The sequence below is a fragment of the Seriola dumerili genome, unplaced genomic scaffold (assembly GCF_002260705.1).
Source record: "Seriola dumerili isolate Sdu_G_001 unplaced genomic scaffold, Sdu_1.0 BDQW01000047.1, whole genome shotgun sequence".
NCBI classification, from domain to species: Eukaryota; Metazoa; Chordata; class Actinopteri; order Carangiformes; family Carangidae; genus Seriola; species Seriola dumerili.
The window spans coordinates 517011-538998 of NW_019174302.1; the positions used below are offsets into that span (position 1 = coordinate 517011).

A 21988-nucleotide genomic window follows, 5' to 3' on the forward strand; every position below is an offset into this window, starting at 1 on the left:
CTGCACCTGGTCTGATGTAGTGAAAGTGAAACCACCCTTGTGTGTGTGTATGTGTGTGTGTTTTTCTCTCATAAATAAAGTTTTAAACAGCCTTTAACAATAATAAATTATTATATTGTAAAATGCAACATTTCTCAGTATTATAACTTGAGTTTTTGTCCCAACAGATGTGTATACTCCTTGTCCCGACCAGCCAATAGAAACACAAAGTGAAAGTGACGACCAATCACCGCTCTCCATTTTAATCGCATTCTGACCAATAGCGACGCGGGCTGTGAACGTTACAGCGGCCAGCGATCTCTGCAGTGCAGTAGCCAACCAGCAACCAGCTAGCCAACTTGTCTACTCATAGAAATATGGATGAAATAATGGTACAAGTCAACGGGTAGGTCAACTGTTATTTAACGTAGGCTCTCTCTGCTGCGCTCTCTCCTGTCACACAGTGTTTGTTCTTCGGTTACGTGTGTTATAATTTCACCGCTACCTGCGCCGTGCTTACAAACCTGTAATAAACCAACTTAGCTCAACTTAGCTAGCGGGCTAACCATTTGAATTGACTGTGAGTCGCAGTAGTAGCTGTAAGGTTAGCTAGATAACTAACCAACCCAGGCTCCCGCGGAGTTCGCAGGCAACTTTAACCGTCTGCAGCATCTGACGGCGCTGACTGACACCGAAGCTAAAAGCAGCTAACGTAGCTGGTGTTTTTAAATGGTCCAAACCGCTGCAGGGCTAATGCTATCTGTCTGTGCTGTGTTGATTCTGTTGTTTGCTGGCGAAGTTAAATGGCTATTAAATCAAACCTGGACAGTTCAGATCATATTCTGAATATTATTTAGAGTCTACGGTTCAGACAGGCTCTCACACACAGGAAGCACAGGTCATGGCTGACAGGCAGGACAGAGAGGAGGATGCTAATGCGTATCGTTGACACATTAGCTTGAATATTTGTGTTTATCTTTGATTTTGTTTATGTTTCGTGAACTGTTGAATGTTGATGACAGATCGGTATTGGCAGCTAAGGGAAACCTAAGTAAACAATAAGTAGAATAAAGGTTATACAAATCGGAAAGTGTTTTTTAAACAGTCCAGATTTGACAAATCCAGGTACAGTGGTTTTTGATCCGGATCCGGTCTGATGAGGTCTAGTAGTAAAAAAAAACAAACAAACAAACAAAAACAAAAAAACAGTGAGATCTTAAATCTTAAGTCTTTTTGTTCTCCATGTTACTCCAGACCAGATTTGTCAAGTCTAGGTACAGTGGTTTTTGATCTGGACCTGATCTGATTTAGGCTTTAGGAAAGATTTAGGGGAAAAAAAAGAAAAACAATGACTTTTTTTCTGTCACAAATAAAATAAAGGTTTCACAAATCTGAAACAGCTTCTGGAGTTTACTTGTTAATCATGTCCAGGTTTGATAAGTGTAAATGTTTTAAAGTAGACAACTCAGTTACCCAGAGCATACAGTGACGCCTTGTCTTGATTTTTAAACCTCAAACCTCAACTTTCAGTTCACTGTGATAGTCGGTAGTCAAAACAGTTGCTGATTAATTTTTTGATAACCATGTAATTGTTAAAGCTCAAATTTGACATTGTTGGGTAGTTTGGTTATTTACAATGCATTATATTGCATGCATCATACGTTCTGCATGTAAAATCTGTAAAGCAACTAGTAACTGAAGCTGTCAGATAAATATAAGTACAATATTTCTCTCTGAAATGTTGTGGAGTACAAGCATAAAGTAGTAGAAAATGAAAATACTACTCAAAACTGTATTTAGGAACATTGCATGAGTTAATGCACTTGGTTACTCTCCGCCCCAGCTGACTGCTTCTTGTTTCCTTCCTCTTCGTCTCCAGCTGTCAGACTGACCCCCGCTGCATGGGCCCATAAACATGTCCACAGATGACAGTATCTCTGAGGATGTGTCCAGCTCGGGGGCTTTGAGCCATTGCCATGTCAGTGCTGATGGGGATGGGGGTAAGGAGAGTGAGACCTCTTTGGTGTCCTCTGAGGGGACATCAGCCTCGGGGCTGGCCGTCTCAGAGGACAGACACACAGCTTCCCAAACCACAGGAGGCACTGTGGAGAGCAGGCCCATGGACATCACACCAGCATGCAACAAGATCAGGTGCAGTGACTGTAAACACACTGAACACACTATTGTATATGGAAAATAAAAAGACTAGCTGATAAAACTGTGGGCAGTAGGGCTGCAACTTACTAGTATTTTCATTATTGATTATTTAATGCCTTTTTAATCGCAATTAGTCAATTAGTCTATGAAACGTTACGAAATTTTGTGCGTAATAATATGTGAGAAGCAGGAATAGATGGGCTAATCGATTAAAAAAACAAATCATTTCAGCTCTAGAAGGGAACTTAAATGTTCTCCCACGTATTAATGCTATGAAATTTAATTCAAACTGTTCTATGTTTATGATTTTCCCTGAACTTCACAGGAAAATTCTTCAAATCTAATACCCTTTACATGTGGGAGAACATTTTACACTAATTGCTAGCAGTCAAATGTAAAGAATCATGGGAGATACAATATGCTATAAAGAGTCCAGTCTTGTTTAGTTGTAGAATATATTTATGTATTTAAAATCAGGCTGAGAGATGCTACTTGGACCTTGGTGAGAGAGGAGTTTTGATCAATAGACATGTTTTCTCTGTCATTAAAGTGTCTACTGTTGTTTTTACACATGAATTTGGTCGTTGTTTTATATAATTTTGTGGCATCCAACTTAAACACTGTATGTGATTTAATATTATGTGATTTTTACCTCAGGAGTTTGTGTCTGAGCACAGAGGAAGCATTTGAACAAGGGAAGAACCTCCCATTCATCAACCCGAGCTCTCTTGAGACCCTGAGGGCTTTGGTGCAGGAGATCCAGAGCAGTGGAGAGACGGACCCTGAGATCTGGAAGGATTGTGAGGTGAGAGATGATCACAGAGCCTGAAAGATGAGATTTATTGTACAATGTGCAAATGAGATGATAAGTGCACGCTGATGACGTGGAAAGTGAAGTCGTGGTTAGCTGCTGTGCCAGTTGTTCTTGTGCGCTGCATTTGGCAGCTGGCAGCCTCATTTCTGGGCTGTCACTTTTATTTTTTGTGCAGATCACACCTGACAGTAAGACACACACACACACACACACTTGCACACACACACACAAACACACACATACACAAACCCCAACACCCCACACAGCGCCACACTACAGCTGATCTTTTCAGACACAGGATGTGATTTGTAGGGAACAGACAACTCTGATGTGCTACAACACAAAGGCACTTCACTGCAGAGTTCACCAGGCTCCAGGCTTTTTAGTTCATATACCTGAGGAAAACACTTGTCTTCTTTGATTATTTAAATGTCCATCAAGTAGATTATGGTATTAAAATATTAAGAGACAATTATTGTTGCTCTATACATCAGCTCTCCCTCTCTGATGGGAGTTTACATCAGAGTCGTAGCGGTGCACAGCTGCTTCCCTCAACCCTGCACAAATACACACATGCAGTGCAGACAAATTTATTAAAGAAATTACAAAATTTGAGATTTTTTGTCAACATTTATTGGTTGACAGTGAAGAGACAGACAGGGTGGGGTGGGGGGTGGGGGGGTGAGGGGGTTTGGCATGCTACAAAAGTCCCTGACTGGAACTGACCTGGGGATGTTGCAGTTATATCGTTTTTGCCTTCACTATTCAGCTGCAGGGGGAACCCAGGCATTAGATTTGTTTTGATGCAAATCACCATCGTCACATACTCACTCAGTCACTCCAAGGTACAGTGGCTTCCTCCAGGAAACTAATGTTTTATTGATCAGAGAAACCTGATTTCCATTCTGGAGAAAGCAAATTTTTTTGGCCATATACACGTGTTATATGGAGGATATAGGCCGTGCACAGGCTTCTGTTTTTTCTCTGTTGCATGTCTGTGTACATGGACATGTTCACACACAGCCAGTCCACGTCCATTATCTGCATCATATCCCTCATGGATAAGATGCAGATAATGAACTTCACATCATGTTGACCCTTAGGATGCGTTAAGTATAAATTGGCTGTAACTGGATTTCTTAATGACTTTTTACACTTGAGCATGTGCAAGACAAAGACTGTGACAGCACAACAGCAGGGTGAAATGAAATGTCATTACACATGATGATACACCCTTCTGTTCTAAGTAATCCAAAGTCCAAGTAAAACTGAAACCGATGAGAGGTCCAAATAAGTTGGTTTACACCGCAGCTCATTTGACTGTATAATCCACAGTGTCCTCTCACTGTACTCTCAGCCCTCCGACAAACAAACACACTCACATAAAATCTCAATGTGTGTTGTATCAGAAAAATTCCCCTCCAGACACATTTTAAGACACAAAAATACTCCTGCTCGGAATAATAATTTGTCTGTTTTTCCACAAGAATAAAATCACAGCTGCTCCTTCTCCCTCATTTAAAATCCAGACATTATGAATAATGCAAATATTGTTCATTTCAAAAGTTTAACTGCTGGACACAAAATGTCTCCTACTGGAAGCGCTCGGGTTTTCACATCTCACTTGTTTTTCATACTGAACCGCGAGTGGCCTCCAAATTATTTCCAGTGTCACAAAATTCTGTTTGTGAAACTGACAAATTGAGACTTTAAGGTGAGCACAGAGAAAAACAGCAGTCTAGTGTCAAACTCTGCACGTCCATCATCCTGCACAGTGACGCTCAGACATCCAAGAGAAGAAACAAGAGGCTTTAAGATAAGTAAGGTTGGCCGGGGGAGAAATGTAATTACTTTCCTGCTGCATGAATGTGCAGATTTACAGTAACCAGGTCACTACAGTGCATGTAAACGCTTTGTCTGATTACCTGTGTCACCTGGTTTCTTGTGTTCATGTAGACACACTGACTCACCGGGTGAGCTTCCCTGTTTTTGCCTTTAGGTGGTTCATACATTAGACGTCATGTTTCCGCTTGAGGCTTTAAGTTTAAGTAGATTGACGGTGTCTGTTTGTGAGCAATGATGGCGCGTAACCTCCTGTTTTTGTTTTTTTTCCTCTGAGCAGGGCCGATGGCTGCATCTGTTTCAGCTGGTTGAGAAGCAATACCAAGAGCAAATCCTCGCTCAGCAAGAACAATACCAGTGCCAAATACAGGTGAGCCTGCATTTAGTCATGTCCTGTCACATGAGCTGTTTTAAAGTATCCAGTGAAATAATGATGTGCTTTTTTCTTTTTTTTTGCCCCAGTTGATTCAGGATGAAATTAAGGCCCTGGTTCAGCTCCAGAACCGCCAGGCCAGCATCCAGCCACACACAGAGTTCTCTCCAACTGCAGTGACCAAAACTACTACTGACACAAAGGACTATATTTTCCCCCTCATCTCCAGTGACTGCACAGTCCCCAAAAATGTGCCCAGTGACAATGACAGCCTGGCAGCCCCTGCACATACCCCTTTTAGCTCCCCTTCACCTCCACTCCACAGATCGGAGACCGCCAACCAGGGGGAGGAGCGGGCGACCACCGTGCTCAGCAGTGGATACGGGACTCTGTCTGCTTGGGAAACAGGCCTGGAACCTGCTGGGTCTCCAGGCGAAGATGAGGATGGTAGTCAAGGAAGGGAGAAGCATCACTGGTCCTCTAACTTCCAGGAAGCCACAGAGACGACTGTGATTGGATGCCAGCAGGATTTTTCCGATGAGAGGACTCTTGGAGTGGAGGATCTGAACCCATTAGTCTACCAGCAGAAAATCTCTGGGTATGTCTGAGTTGTTTGTTCTGTATTTAGTAATAGATATGTCTTTAAAAGTCTTGAATTGAACTCTAACCTGCAGAAACCCTCCTCAGATTTAGTCACATTGTCATTTTACTCCTGACCCTGACCTCTTCTGTCGGCAGCACCAGCCAGCCTTTGACCTCCTGGGCCCAGAGGCAGAAACTCAGGCCCAAGAAGAGCAAAGCAGGACAAGCTTCGTCCCAAATCCCAGAGTACCAGGAGCTGCCACGCAGCCCCAGAGAACCCCACAGACGAAACCCCCTGGAGAGCACAGACTCCCAGGACCAGGTACGACTCACCGAGTGGCAACAGCTGCTCCTGTGCAACAGATAAGATTTTGCAGGGATAGTAAAAAAGAAATAATAAAATTACCTCGTGTTAATCGCTGCCTTGCATCTGGAGTGTTTTTGTTTTTGGTGCATATGTCTGTTGTGGTTGTCTTGATTTCGATCCTGCTGCTGAGTCTAATCCACTCATCTCTATTGGGTTTCAGCATCGACCGGCCGGGCCGTCGTCCAGCACTTTTCCCCTGAGGAGGAGTGACAGTCTGATGTCTGAGGCATCAGGTAACAGTTCACCGACTCAGACAAAACACAGAACAATAGGGATTCAACAGTGTAAAGAAATCATGACTGTGATGTAATAAACAATGCATTATATTACAGTTTTTATGAGATGAAGCTTGTTGCAGTTACAACAAGTGACAGTATGATGGCACTGTTACACCAGCGAGGGATTTTATTATGAGGAAATGGAAAGAGATTCATTTATTTATGTCATGAAATGTGATGTCTGTGTTTGGTAGTTATGGTAAATCCGTAGTCTGTCTCCACAGCAGCAGTTTTAAGTTGTTATATCCATGAAAAGAGACAACTGTCAGTGAATTATAATATGTTTTGTCTCATAGTTTGTTTCCTGCTGTATTTTTGACTTTCACAGCTCATTTTATTTAAATGACACTTTTTGAATTAAAGGAAAACAAGTAGAAAAAGCATTAAATCACGCCGCGTTCTTCTGTGCGTCTCAGGCCTCACTTACTGGCGTCTGAATGAGAGCGAGCTGTATCGCCCGTTACCGGACAGCTTCGACAGCAGCGCTTACCTCCTGCAAGAGACGTCCATCAGTCCGGTGAGTGAAACGCCACAGTTCTCAGTGACTCTTGAGTCTGATGGCGGGATGTCCCACAATCCCTTCTGCCTCATCAGTGGTACATTTCTTTAGACCACGTTGTGGATTCCAGATTTCACTTCCTACTTTTACTGTCCCAAACTGTCTTTTAAAATGTATTTACTTATTAAACTTAATGATTTCTTATTTAACACTCACTGAAAAACAAAATCATCAACATTAACATTCCCTGACTACAAGACTCACCATTTATCCCTTATAAAGTGAAATCCTAAGAGGAAAAAAACTCCAGATAAGGTCAAATAGATAAAACGGAGGAACAGATATATGTATTCTGGTGTGCAGCCTTCTTCTCCTGTGCAGAGCCCCACATGGAAATACTAATAGACTTTCACATATTGCCTTTGCATATACAGTGCATGCACATACAGTGTGTGCATGCATACTTAACATAAATTAAATACAAAAGGTACAACACTGTGTCTACAACACTGTAAACAAATGAGTTATGGTAATAATCTTTAAAGGTTTTTCTGGGGACAGACGTCCTTCAGGATCTGAGGTGACTAGAGTCCGTCTGTCCAAGAAGAAATCCACTTTCATTTGTAAACTTACCTTAATAATTTCCCTTACATGTACCAAACGCCTGAGACCACTTCACTTGAACAGGAAGGTAGTTTCAGACTTTAGGGCCCCACTGCACCCGGTAGCACAGATCCACTGTCTTGTCACCGTCTTGTTATCTGTGGACAATCCCAGAAGATGTGAGTGCAGAACCAGGGGTGACTATCACATCTCCCACCAGCCCAAAAATGTGTTTGAGTAGAAAAAGACATGAAACCAGTTTGAGTTTGAGGGAGATGCACTGACAACATGTCTGCTGCATTTAGCTGCTGGCTTGTGTTAACTCCCCGTCTCTGTTGTAGGCTCCGTCTCCGGAGCGTGGACTGTCTCTCAGAGAGATCTATCAGAACAAGCAGAGGACAGACAGTAGACGCTCAGACTGCGAAGGCTCTGTTACGTCCACTCCTTCGTCACCGCAGGTATTTCATCTGTTTAGTCCTCAGCTTTAACAGAGGTACACTACAGAATTGTGCATAATATACAGTATATCTCATCAGCTTTTAAATGTCCGGATTTTGTAGATCATTTATTTTACAGATGTTCATATGCAGCAAGAATCTGGGGAATTACTAGAGAACTGTTGTAAACTAAAGATATTATGAGCCAGAAGAACCAGGAAATACACCTGACTGTTAACTTGATGATCTGATCTAAATTTCATACCCCCCCCCCCCACCTGTTGAATTATTCATTATTGAAATTGGAAATTAAATTGAGTTAATGAATAATAAGAAATGTGTGCACACAATTAACCTGCTGTAGAAATTATTATTCATATATTAATTATTCAAATAGATATATGAAAATGCCTTCTGTGCCTTTTTTCTCTATATTTTTCATATTAATGTTAATATTAATTATCAGTCAGATTAACTTTCTTAATAACAACAACCACAATAATAATTTATCATTTCTTTAGTCCTCAGCTGCGTCTAACCTGAACTCTCCCTCTGTGCGCCTCAGGTGTTGACCTTGGACCCGGCGGCGAACATGCGGCCGTCTGATCGCACCTCGGGCTTCACTTCACCTTCGCGCTTCAGCAGCCCTTCGTTTGCAGCTCAGCCCCACCTCTACCCCAGAGTCGAGACCCCCGTGACCCCTGACAGCATGGCGGAGGGCAGTCCCAACCCTGGAGATACAGACTGCATCTCCGACACCTCCAGTGTTTCCGTTGCCGGACCTTCCCCGTCCAAGGTGCAGCGCTTGTGGGGAAACGCATCCCAGGCGGCCCTGTCTACCTCCCAGGATAAGAACCTCACAGCCAGCCAGCAGCGCAGAGCCAGTGCCCCCTTAGCCAGCGAGGAGGAGGGCAGTCACACCCACACCAGCACCCTGAAGCCTCGTTCGGCCTCTGGTGCGACTCTGCGGCCCACAGTCAGTCCGCACATGGAGAGGGCTTCATCACTGGAGGATCCTGTTGTCCTTTCTCTGTGAGTGTAGCGTCACACTGGACTCCTCATGCCTGATCGAAAATAAACTTATATAACAAACTAAAAACAGTAAAACAAAGAGGAAGAAAGTAAATAAAAATCTCAAAAAGTAAAAGTCTGTCCTCGGTGGTGCTGAACTCACACTGCTCAGTGTTTCTTCCTCCATCGTGTTTCATTCAGCATCTTGTTTACTCAGTGTTTTTGCCGCTGCTTTGTACGCGTTGCCGTTGTGTGGTATCTCATCAGGCTTAATGATTACACACATAAATCTTCCACCTTCAACAGAATCATTAATTTCCTCTTTTCTCTGTTGCCGTCAGACTGCGGCAGAACCTGAGAGAGAAACACTCTCGACATGTGGCCGACCTGAAAGCGTATTATGAGTCTGAGATCCAGATCCTGAGAGACAAACTCAAACTCAGAGATCTGCCCCAGGACTTAGAGAAGAGCAACCAGGCCCTCACAGACAGGTTTGTCCTCACTGTATATTACTTATTTATTGTATTTCTTTTCTTTTTTTAAGTCACATTTTCATTCAAAACATAAATAAATAAGACAATACAGCCTAATACAAAATCAATAAAGTTTGTGACAGCTGAACAAACGCAGCAAATTCCAGGAAATTAAACAGGAAAATGGTGAAATTGGACTAAAATAATACATAAATAAATATTCTGAGGTATTAACTTGATTTTTGAATCTACAAATGATCATGACTCATATTCAGTTGTTGAATGTCTAGACATGAATTAAGTCTTGTAGCCCTCCACGTTCCCCCGGCCTGATGTTACACCTCTGTGTCAGTCCATTGTATTTTCGTTTTTTTAACCCTGTGTTGATGTTTGTTTATCCACAGGTGCAAACATCTGGAAAAAGCTCTGGCTGAAGCCACCAGCCGTATTCAAGAACTAGAGGCAACAAACAGCTCGCTGGAGAAAAAACTGGTATCATTCCTCTAATTTTCTTTTTTCAGTTTAATTCAGTTAATAAAGCAAAAAATATTCTGTTATTTAAACGTCTTGTTATTTATGAAAACATAAAATGGCTGAAATTCAGACCAATGCTTCAGTGTCTCTGGGTCCCGAAGAAGCTGTAAAATGCCTTAAATTCAGTTCATAGATCTTTAAAGTCATTAAACTGTCGGATTTGAATTTATGAAGTCTTAATTTCAACCTAGAACTTTTTTTTTCTGAGTAATGGGTCAAATTAATAGAAAATAATGTCGCTGATTAAATACTTTATACTTTAAGTCGGCCCCTCTCATGTTGTGACCTTCCGTCATGTTTCGTTCCAAAGTTTGTTCTTAAATTTCTTTATATTTGTTCTTCAAAAGAGTCTTAGAATCATCAAACACCATCTGCAGACACTGTAATTAATCCAGTAGGAATACTTGCATGGAGTCTAATTAAGGGATCCTTAATGAAGCTCATGATGATGGATTAATATTTGGTAACCTAAGAACCGTTAGAACGTGGACATCGATGAAGTCACATCTTGTGTCTGAAACCTGAACTTTCATGAGGTTGATGTAGATTTTTAATCAGCCTGTTCATCAAGGGCCTTTTCCTCAGCTCACTGTTTTTGATTTTAAATTGTGATAATGTTAGTTAGTGTGACGTTAATCATATGAATTCAACTAATATTTAACCATCACCCCATTCCCTTGATCTCTGTGTGTGACTTTTTGGTCGGCAGGCAGAATGGCCGGAGCGGTACGCTGTGGCGGGTGCGACTGTGAAATCTTTGCAGCAGCGATTGGAAGAAAGCAAACGCTCGGGCAAAGAGAAGGACGCCCAGGCAGCACGTCTGAAGAGCCGCGTCCGGCAGCTGGAGGAGGCGGCGCAGAAAGCCTGCAGGGAGGCAGACGAGAGGGAGGCGCGGAGGGAGAGGGAGTACAGGATGCTGCAGGATGTGAGTCTTGAGTCGTCTTCTGCACCGCAACCTCCTTATTATCATTACTTTGTTTTTTTTTTTTATATCAAATCTTTATTATTGATTGCTCCATAATCTGTGCTTTAAAATGATTTCACCTGCACTGGAATCATCTAGATGATGTGTACAGGGGATCATGAAATATCTGTTTATCTTTATTTTGGGGATTCATTTGTAAGAGGAATGTTTTGTCTAATTGAATGCACCAATCGGCTCCACCTGATTGGTTTCTGCTCCGATATTGATCTTATTAATCAGATCAGGTATTGGCTAGACATGACTGATTCATACTTGATGATAATGACGTTTGTGTTTCGTTGACGTTACCAAAGATTGATTCAGTCTCATTTTCTCAAAGTAGATTTTCTGCACTTTTGGTTGCGATGTTGTTTTGAAACATTGGACAAAGTAACGTTGAATATTATTACCTTTCACAAAGCTTTAATTAAAAAGATTGATAAAGGACAGAACCTCAGAACACAAGGCCTGATGCTGCTTATTAATACTGAACTTTTAGCAGCTGGTAAAAAAATAACAAACAAATGCTGCAATGTTGGTTTAGCAGGTTGGTTTTGGTTTCTGAGAATAGTTGTTTGTTGTGAAGTCATGTGGCACGGTTACAGCCTCAAGTTAAATTACATAACAATGATCCCAGTTCATTCCAGCTAACAAACAGTAACTGTTTAACGTTCACCTTCGTCATTAAGGCCTCTGTTGTTTTGTTTCCTCAGCTGCTCGGAGAATACGACTCTCTGATGAAGGAGCACGAGGGAGCGAAGGTGCTGGTTCTCTCACTGGAATTTACGTTCAACATGTGGTTTGATTATTTGATTATCATTGAAATACGTGATAAAAAACAAAAACAACTTCTCAATACGTCGTAACAATCTTTGTCTCTGCAGAACAACCTGGTGTCAGCAGAGAACAAACTGGTCGATGCCAACGATCAGATATCTGAGCTGAAGAGGTGAGTGGATGCAACGATATTTAATTTTATAAATTCTTCTTCTAATTTTTAGTTCTTGTTCTTCTATTCCGGTGAAAATAGAAGAAACATAGAAACACCTTTTTCTTTTCTATTGCTGCTCTGCTTACAGTCAGTCCTGTGTGAAACAGTTTCTGGTGTCTAACGACAGTCAAGACACTAATAAAAACACTTTTTTATGTTCATGCAGTTGTCTGAGCGTCACGGCCTTAAAAAGAATAGTTTCACATTTATCCTCTTTCTTGCTGAATTTTAAATGAGAGGATGGAAACTGCTCTGTTGTCTGTTTGGTGAATGTGAAGCTGGAGCCAGGAGATGGTTAGCTTAGCTTAGCTTAGCTTAGCGTAAAGACTAAAAGCAGGGGTAAACAGCTAGCGTGGCTTTGTCTAGAGATTAAAAAAAAGAAATAAGATGCCTACCAGCTCCTGTAAAGCTCAGTTATTAACACGTCATGTCTCATGTATTTAATCTGCACAAAAACACAAAAGTGTGGGTTTTATGTGCTGCAGCCAGGCTAGCCGTTTCCCCCTGTTTCCAGTCTTTATGCTAAGCTAAGTTAACAGCTCCCTGGCCACAGCTTCATAGTTACCCCACAGAAAGATAATGAGTTTCCTAAAGTGTTAAACTACTCGGTTACCACAGCTTCACACTAACAGACACGAACTGAGAGCGCCACAGTCAACAGCGTCTTCCTGAGTTACTGTGTTCGCATGGAGAGCTCACAGCAGAGAGGTGACATCATAGCTGTAGTTTGATTATTGGCTTCAGATCCATCACTGTCACATTGTCATTGGCCGGCTCAGGCAATCTCGTAAAAAGGCTGCAGCGGAGAGGAGAGTGGACAGATGGAGAAAAAGAGAGTTCATCAATAGAGCCCGACGATGGTCTCTGTGCTGTTGGGAATAGATGATGCCGAGGCCACGCAGCAACTTTTCCTCCGCAGGATCAGCTCTGCCTGCAAATTGGCACCGACAGAGGCAGCGCATGGACTCGGCATTGATGAAGTGTGTGGAGTCGATTCAGCGGATTTGCAGGCAGATAGCAAAACTGCAGCTCGCGCAGCGTCGATATGTGGTGTCGCAGTGAAACGCCTCACCTGGAGGGAAGGCAGCCAGGAGAAAGAGAAGATGAGTTCCAGACACCTGAGAGTGGCCGTGGGAAAAGAAGGAAACTAGGAAAGAAGTTACTACAATGTGCAAGCAGCAGTTTATCGAAATTCACTGGAGGATGTCAGAGTAAGAATCTCTTTAGTCAAAGAACAGCACAACAGCTAAGACACATAAGTCCGGGAAAAGTGTAGAGACATGAGGATCCGTCCACAACACTAAGTAGATGTCAGACCATCAAAACGGAAAAGGTTGTAAAATAAAGTAAGATATGCGAGAACACTTCCCTGTTTTACGGCTCTAATGAAGTCACGTAGCGAGAGCAAGAAAACCTCCGAGAGACGTTTAAAGATTGTCAAACTAAAACAGGAGCGGCGCGTTAGAGGCCGATCGTGGCAGCAGAAGGATTTTATCACTCGCAGGAGACAAAAGTGTTGAGATGAAGGTCGGCTCTGGGTCATGTTCCTCCTGTGTGTGGAGGGAAAGACGTTCACCGAGGCTGATTGAGTTATGTGTCACATGAAGAAGGAATTCCTCAGGATCCTTTAAACACACAGACTGACGTCATCGTTTCCCAAAACACTATTATTTCTTTTTTTTTTTAAACGATTGTATCTTTCCAAAGATCCGTGAGATCTGTATCAGTATATCTGACCCTTAGTTTTAATGTGTGTGTGTGTGTGTGTGTGTGTGTGTGTGTGTGTGTGTGTCGCCTCAGAGTAATCTCCAAACTGGAGTCTCAGGTGAAGCAGCTGGAGCATGAGAACCAGGCCAGAGCCCGTTACGCTTCCCACAGTAACACTCAACCCTCTGGAGCAGGGTAAGCGCTGAAAAAACTTCCCGCCACTGTTGTGTTTTTTAATGTTTTAATATTTCTGACTCCTGCAGCATCAGGTATCCAGAGACGCACGTGAAACAGAAGGAAAGCGACGCACAGGCTGCAGCACTTTGCCATCAGATTAATTTAAAAGCTCTGATAATATATAAAATCTTGCTTCTTGCTCCTCTCACACACTGTATCAGTGCATCATGATATTAATCTCTTGTTGTTATCATAAGATCTGTGTGTGTTGGAAGTTCCTAGCAGCTGCTAAATACTGAATTTCCTCTTGACGTGTCCACAGTCTTTTCCACCATCCCGACCTGCTGCTGTCACCCAGTAAATGCAAAGTAGATCCAGACGTCACCCGCAGGAAGTCGCCCTGTCCTGCGTCCGACCAGCTGAACGGCGGCAGAAAATCCCAGTTCCCTCAAACTAACCAGTCGAGTATGCACAAGAGGTCACTGTACACAATAAGCGATCAGTCGTCAGGACCTGGAAGCTCCGCGGACACCTCCTCAGCCGGTGGGAGCTGGAGGTGAGTCTTTACCCCCGTGGATTTGCCCCCAGCCAAAAGTTAGTGAAGATCTTCGGTGATTGGTTGCGATCCTGTCCCGCAGGTGTGCCTCTCCTCCAGAGTGTGAGCAGTCTCTGCCTCAGACCAGACACCAGGAGCAGAGCCAGCGGGAGGCCGCTCGGAGAGACGCGTCCTGCGCCCTGACGCCCATGATGAGGGCCCTGATAGAGCTGGAGGAGACCAGAGCCACCGAGAGCCGGGCCCCCTGTAAGAACAGCTCCACCACCCACAGTATGACGAACACTCGCTCACAGCACTCAGTTTTAAAACTAAAAACGTCTGTCTCATTTCCCCTCACGCCTTACCTGAACACAGAGTAGATTTCTGCCTTTGGAAAATTGAGATGAACTATCAGAATGAGTGAGACGGGCTGAATCCACACTTCCAAACGTAACACACACATTCCTGCGAAGTCCTCGAGGGCTGAGGCGCTCTCCAACGTCCACGAGGGACGTCAGGCAGATTTATTTTTGTGGAGTAGGCTTCCGAGTGCAGACTGCGTTTGACGAATCATCACAAACATCATAACCAGAACCGGTCTATGTTTACACGTCTTATGACCCTGACTCAAGTGGCCACAACAAAAAAAACGGAGACACACCGTGGTAAAGATGAACAAAAGAATGTTTTTATTAAAGCAAATCAAGACGCCAAGTTGAATGTTCTGGGTACGAGGTGTGGAAATCGGTAAAGTCAGTAGCGTGTGGTGTGCGTGAGCGAGGTATGTGAGTGCAGGTGATGTAAGGTGCAGAACTAATCGTAAGGACTGAAACTAGGACAACGTGACCAAACCCAAAAAAACGTGGTGTGACTGTGGCGAGGAGCAGAGAGGTCAGTAGGCAGCCGAAGCTTATATACTCCAGAACACACAGACGTGGTTGTGTCTGTTTCCGTTGTTCCGGTTGGTTTTTCATCCAGCTAATAACTGATGCTGATGAGAGCAGTTCAGACATGTTTACAGATGGGTGACAGGATCAGGAACTATCGATGTATATTTGTTTATATCGATGGAAATCGGGGAGTTCTCAAGCGCGTATTGTCCCCTCGCAGACCAGACATCATGGTGGACGTTTGGATTCAGCCGCACCAGCAGGAGAGGAAGGGAACAATGGCTGCAATCAGTTTTGCAGTATTTTAGACCTTGTTGTGAAGTGACTGGGAGCAAAATCAGGAAACTATTCAACGTGCTCTGAGGTCAATGACAGCAAAGCCGGAGATGTTCGTTAGTATCGACGCGGACGCAGTTTCCTTTAAACAGAGACTGGCCAGTTACAGATTAGTTAACTGTTCTGTTTGTTGATTCATTACAGGCGGATGAAACAAACCGCACACACAGAACAAGTCGGTGTTTGTGCCAGTCGTGTTTTTGAATCGGTATGTTTGTCTCGGCAGGGGTCGGCAATCAGAGGACCACCGTGGGTTTTGTGGAGCGGAGGCACAAAGAGGTGATTCAGGAGCGAGTCGGGCTCCAGGCAGAAAGAGAGGCGGTTAAACCTGGAGGAGCGGCGGTCGGAGCCGAGCGAGGAGAAAGAGGAGGAGGAGGAGGAGCAGCAGCAGCAGCAGCAGCAGCAGCAGGAGCGAGAAGTCACAGTGGAGCGGAAAGAGCTGCAGCTCTGCTGAGGGCCCAGAGGAGTCTGTCTCCAGAGGGCCACAGATCCTCCTCACTGCCTCCTCCAGCACATCGAAACATACCCACAACTACACCCAGTACGTGCTCCCAGTCCTTCCACACACACTCCCAGTCCTTCCACACCCTCCCAGTCCTTCCACACCCTCCCAGTCCTTCCACACCCTCCCAGTCCTTCCACACCCTCCCAGTCCTTCCACACCCTCCCAGTCCTTCCACACCCTCCCAGTCCTTCCACACCCTCCCAGTCCTTCCACACCCTCCCAGTCCTTCCACACCCTCCCAGTCCTTCCACACCCTCCCAGTCCTTCCACACCCTCCCAGTCCTTCCACACCCTCCCAGTCCTTCCACACCCTCCCAGTCCTTCCACACCCTCCCAGTCCTTCCACACCCTCCCAGTCCTTCCACACCCTCCCAGTCCTTCCACACCCTCCCAGTCCTTCCACACACTCCCAGTCCCTCCACACACACTCCCAGTCCTTCCACACACTCCCAGTCTTAGTCTTAACCAACAGAATAACATGACAAACTTACGTACAGCGACATGGACTGCGTTTAAATTAAGTCATCCACTTTTTTAAATGATATTTTTCGTGTTTAAACATTTTCGTCATTTTCGTAGAGTCGTCCGTCCACAGTGAAACAACATGAAACCTCCTCTTCTTCTTCGTCCTCTTTGTCGAATGAAGTGGGACGGACGGCCCAGATCACCAAATTGTTATTTTAACATTGTGTCATCACAGAAAACAATGGAGACGGAACAAAATGAAAACAATAAACACACACGAGGTTCCACAGATATTGTACAGAGGACTGTCACATCTTTCTACATTTTAATGGGTCGCTAAAAACCCTCTGGAGAAAGCAGTTTCTAATTAACGCTGTGTTGCTGTATTAAGGTTTTAATTAAAGCTGAGCTGTTCTCTCTTCCATGCAGCAAAGAGAGAGACTTTACTCATGCCTCTCTCTGCCAAGTCCAGCCCTAAACGCTGCCCCACGGAGAACTACTCCACCGCTTTCGGTCACTCGATGCCAAGAGAGGAGCACCTGGTCAAGAGGTGAGAAACGCACATCATCTTGTTGGCGCCTTCACAGGTGCTGCCGCAGGAATTTAAAGTCCCAGGTTGAGGTGTGGTGTCCTTGGGGGAAACTTCTTAATGACAACAACCTTCAGGGTGAGTCACAGTGACGGTCTGACACTGATCACGACCGTCACGTCTGAGCTTCTCCTCCACAGCTGTTGCTTTTAAAGAGGCTCAGGCCTAAAAAGTACCGATAATAACCGCAGACAAGATAAAGCAGAGTGGGTCTCGCAGGAACTCACGGCTCGTTAAAAATTCAAGATCTCAGTCCAACAAGCCTCAAAGACAAAGAGAGGAAGTGTTCAGCGGTTCGGTGATGAGGCTGACACGGGATCTGCTGCGTTACAGCTGTTGGAGTGAATATAAAATCTCTTTGTGTGTGTCGTCTGCAGGTTTGACGAACAGGTTGACCAGAGACGTCACTCATTCCACAGCAGCAGCCCCAGGAAGAGGCTCCAGTTCACGTCAGCAGACAGAGAAGACGGTAAAACGTCTAATAGATATTTAAAGAAAAACAAACATCTAAGTTAAAGTGAAGACGCCTCGGGTCAGAGTTTGTCCCTGGTTTTAAAGTGGGTTTGAGCTCAGGTCTTTGTCTCTGAGGTTTGACCTGATTTTGTTTGTGGTTTTAATATTAAAGTTAACACCAGAGCAGTGTGAGTAATTCTTAATACTGTGAGAACGTTTTCTTTTATATACAGACTTAAAAAAACAGTAGAGCACCAGTATTAGAAGAACTTTTAAGCGATTTTCTGCTTCTTTACAGTTGATCCTGATATTTACTGAAACCTTGTTTTAGCATTAAACAGCCAAATTATTCTTATATATCCGTTGTGTACTGAAGAAAAAGGTGTAGCCAGTGAGTGTAAACGTCGTCTCTTCAGAAGGAATAAATGGGATCACGTCTTCCTCTTCCTCAGACCTTCATCAGCCGGCCTCCTCCGGCAGCGTGAACCCTCTTGATGGAACCTCCCAGCTGGGCTGGGAGGAGCAGGGAGCCTGTAGTGGATCTGAGCTGCAGGACTGCTTTGAGGACTCGGCCCCGCTCTTCCTGGACAAACTCCACTCTCTGGCCGAGGCTGAGAAACTGTTTGACGAGCTGACGCAGGAGAAGCTGCAGGTGAGCGTCTCCTCACGGCGAAGGACACACACTCGCTTTCCACTCGTCGACCAGGACCCGGATTTATTTATTTATTTATTTATTTATTTATTTATTTATCAACACAGCAGAGGAAATGTACTAGAGGGGCTGTGTGTAGTGGCACACTTTGTCTGTGACACACAGGCCTCGACAGAACGACTCTAATCCACCTGATCTCTTATGTAAACTGGACCTGAGTGTTTTTATTCTGCTGCTAAATGACGTCTATTTTTAGAAAGTTCAAATCCACAACCTCCTTTCTGCCCCTCCCCCTCACTCTGTCCTGCTCCTATAGGAACACACACACACACAGACACACACACACACACACACACACACACAGACACACACACACAGACACACACACAGACACACCATTACCCATCCAACTAATCTAATGAGTCCAGTGAATCTGGGTCACGCGGTCATGTGTCGGTTGTTTCATCAATATAATTATTTTTGTTAATTAATTATTAACCTGTGTGTGTGTGTGTGTGTGTGTGTGTGTGTGTGTGTGTGTGTGTGTGTGTGTGTGTGTGTCAGATTGAGGCAGCTCTGAGCCGGATGCCTGGAGCTGGCAGCAGAGTGAGTCTGCAGACCAGGTTAGATGAGGTGAGAGCGTTCAGATATTGATCATGTTGATGTAACTTTCATCACGTTGTTTGGTTTTGAATCAGAACTTAATGGTTTGATGATAAATTATTCAAATCATCTTCCCAGAAAAAAACCATCAACCTTCCTCTTGTTCCAGCTTCTAACGTGACGATTTGCTGCTCGCCCTTGTTTTAAAGCAAAGTGAAGACGTCGCCTTGAATTCTGGGAAATTATGACGAGCATTTTTAATTATTTCCTGACATTTTATAGAGGAAACGATCATCAATTAATTAACTTTTTTTTCTTTTTAAATACAGTAGTGTTTAATTAAATTTCCTCCCGTTACACGGCCAGAACGATTACTTGATTTGGAGATTTTATTTTAAAGATGTATCTGCACTAATTTTGATAATTAATTAATAGTTTTTATAATAGTTAATTTCTAGCGATGCCAGCAGCGTCGCTCGTGATGTCAGTCGCTCCGACACGAAACCTTGTACAGCTGAACACGTGTAATTATACACACGTCATTCCCTAAGCATCACACGGTCACAACACTTCTGTACCTTCCCCAAATAAGGCTGAACTATATGTGTGAAGACGCTATTGGTCACCGGAGTGTCACATGTTCTGACCTGATTAATATTACATGTGTCCTGTTCTTTGCTCTACTTCGCTCGTCCTTCAGCAGAAGTAGATTCGGGCTGTTCTCTCTTAAGTTATTCCTTTCCCTGCATCCTCATCTATGAGACCTTGGTTTCCATAGCTACAGAGGATAGTAAGTGTCTCCATCTGGACACTGTTATTATTGTGCATTTAATGTCTGAAGCATGAAACTTTCTGTAAACCGTCAAGTTTATTTTTAGACATGGAAGCGTTTCAGATTCGACCTCTGTGACGGTCAAATTTCAACTTTTTTTTTTTTTTTCCACAAGCATAAAGTTTGTATATTAGTTTAGTTTATTTTGCACAATTTAAAATACATAGAGAATGACAAAGAAAACAAATAGCATACAGGCTATAAGCAAGAATAAAGCCTCCACCTGAGTATGTTAGAATATCACAACGTTGTAAGGATAGAAAATAAACGTGAGTACGTAAAAGTAACGAGAAACTAATAGATTCAAAACCGATTCTTCCAAAAGACAAGCACCTTCTGCGGTGGGAAGCAGTTCCTCTGTCGGCCATTTAAAAAAAAAAAAAAAATTAATTAATTTACCCAGAATTCATCGTACCACAGTCCGGCTTCACATAGTCAAGAACTAAACTGCTTTGTGCACCAGATGAGTCCAGACTGATTGTCATGAATCTAAGACACAGTCAAATCCGTCTTTGAGAAAGACTCCTGGAGGAACCCGACAGCTCAGGGAAGTCGTGTTCAGCCGCCGTGGCCGAGAACGAGCTGCTTGTTTTTATGCTCCGCAAACCAGAACCGTCGTCTTAACACGTCTTTATGAGCCCAACTCTCGGGAGTGTGAGAGAGAGAGAGAAATTCCTTCACACCCCGCGTTTTCGAGAAGCTGGAACCTGGAGTGTGTTTGACATGTTTTGATCGATGACTGAGTTCGACTGTTAATCGATTACGAAGGTGAATAAACTCCCTGCCTCACTTCCTGTCCGCAGGTGGCCTTAGAGAATCGTCTGGAGAGACTGAATCGCGAGCTGGGATCCATCCGCATGACTCTGAAGAGATTCCACGTCCTCCGCTCCTCTGCCAACATATAGCAATGTCTGTCTTTTTACATTACAGTGTAGATGCTACGACTTAGTGTCTTGGTTTTTATACACAGCACTGATTGTCCTTCAGTCTCTCTCTCTGTGCCATAAACCCATCTGTACAGCGACTCTCCTCGCCACCGGTTTTTATACGTATTCATTATTACTCGGGGATATTTTTTATATGTCGGAAAGATATTGCAATTTTTGGAGTATATTTTTAGTAACACACAGATTTGTAAAGTCGTTTACTTTTTTAGTCACTCAGAAATATTAATATGATATGTTTTACTCGCCATATTCAGGTGTAGATTTTTAAATCAGCTGTGTTTAAAAAGACTTTCCAGCAGAGACATTCATCCATTTGGGGAATATCACTGCCATTTTCTGTTCTTGTGTTGATGGAAATTTGGCATAAAGTTTATTTATTTAATGTTTTTATACTTCAGAGATTGTAATTTCGTTGCATTTTTTAAAAATTTTTTTCTCTTATTTGTAGGTTTTTACTTTTCGTTTTCAGCCAAATCATCGAACTTGAAGGAAAATATTTGTTTACTTGAATCTAATCGCCTTTTTTTCTTCGATTACTTTCCGTCACTGCTCGTCACTTTTTGCTGCATATTTTAAATTTGCTACAGGACTGAACCCTCCGGACTAGAGCCACTTGTAAAATCCAAACCAGCACAGTTTTTCAGCACACACACACACACACACACATACACACACACACACACACACACACATTTCTCACAGTGTCAAATCCTCGGTCGGTTGTTTCTCCTCGCGCGACGCTTGAGCACGGAGTTTCTTGCACTGCTTCCTTTTGCTGCACAGTTTTCCTACAATGACATGGACTTCACTGGAACTATAATGTTGTTGTTGCACAATAAATGAAGCTTTTCTTTTTATAACTGGAAGTGTTGCTTCTCTGTTATTCCTCTTCATGACAGACTAGTTAATGTGTTCCTGTGGTAGAACACAGAGCACCGAGACAAAACATGTCTGACACATAAATAAATGGGTTTTGCTTGAAAATTTTAATACAAACATATTTTTTTTAGATTAGATCAGAACATTTTCACACGAGAAAAGTCGATGTTTGAATTGCATTTAAAATACTTTTGATTTTATCTAAAAGAGTTTAGTGCCTGCACTTCAGAAACCCTTCTCCAGGATCAGAAACAAACCGATAGCTATGATAAAACTGTTTCCTCTGGATGATTTATGTGATTCCTGTTTTACATTTGAATGAATTTTTAATGTTACTACATTTAATACGTTCCTGGACAATCTGTTGTTTTACCACTTGCTGTTGTAGCTGGACGACATACTGTCTGAATGATATAAAACAATAAGATCCATTTCATTTTACCATCGACCTTTTTACTGGGAGATGTACAACAGTCTGTGAAGTGAGGTAAAACATATTGATGTTATAGACGAT

At 43.2% G+C, this 21988-nt stretch overlaps 1 protein-coding gene across 1 annotated transcript; it reads left to right on the top strand.

Moving 5' to 3' along the window:
* Window positions 1–326: 326 nt before the first annotated feature.
* On the top strand, window positions 327–21455 carry mphosph9 (M-phase phosphoprotein 9). The gene is made up of 24 exons (XM_022739814.1): window positions 327–385; window positions 1859–2130; window positions 2794–2941; window positions 5073–5162; window positions 5255–5763; window positions 5904–6069; window positions 6275–6347; window positions 6809–6909; window positions 7836–7952; window positions 8497–8963; window positions 9284–9433; window positions 9820–9907; window positions 10659–10874; window positions 11627–11674; window positions 11798–11862; window positions 13705–13806; window positions 14111–14344; window positions 14427–14614; window positions 15776–16090; window positions 16949–17069; window positions 17486–17577; window positions 18014–18213; window positions 18778–18846; window positions 20452–21455. Exons 2-24 carry the CDS (start codon window positions 1895–1897, stop codon window positions 20551–20553), a joined length of 3897 nt encoding a protein of 1298 aa, XP_022595535.1. The 5' UTR covers window positions 327–385; window positions 1859–1894; the 3' UTR covers window positions 20554–21455.
* The last annotated feature ends 533 nt before the right edge of the window (window positions 21456–21988 follow it).

Coding starts and splice junctions, on each gene's coding strand:
- mphosph9 (XM_022739814.1), top strand. CDS start 1,895: ATGTCCACAGATGACAGTATCTCTGAGGATGTGTCCAGCTCGGGGGCT. Junction 5,163..5,254: donor AATACCAGTGCCAAATACAG/GTGAGCCTGCAT, acceptor TTTTTGCCCCAG/TTGATTCAGGATGAAATTAA. Junction 11,863..13,704: donor CAGATATCTGAGCTGAAGAG/GTGAGTGGATGC, acceptor GTGTCGCCTCAG/AGTAATCTCCAAACTGGAGT.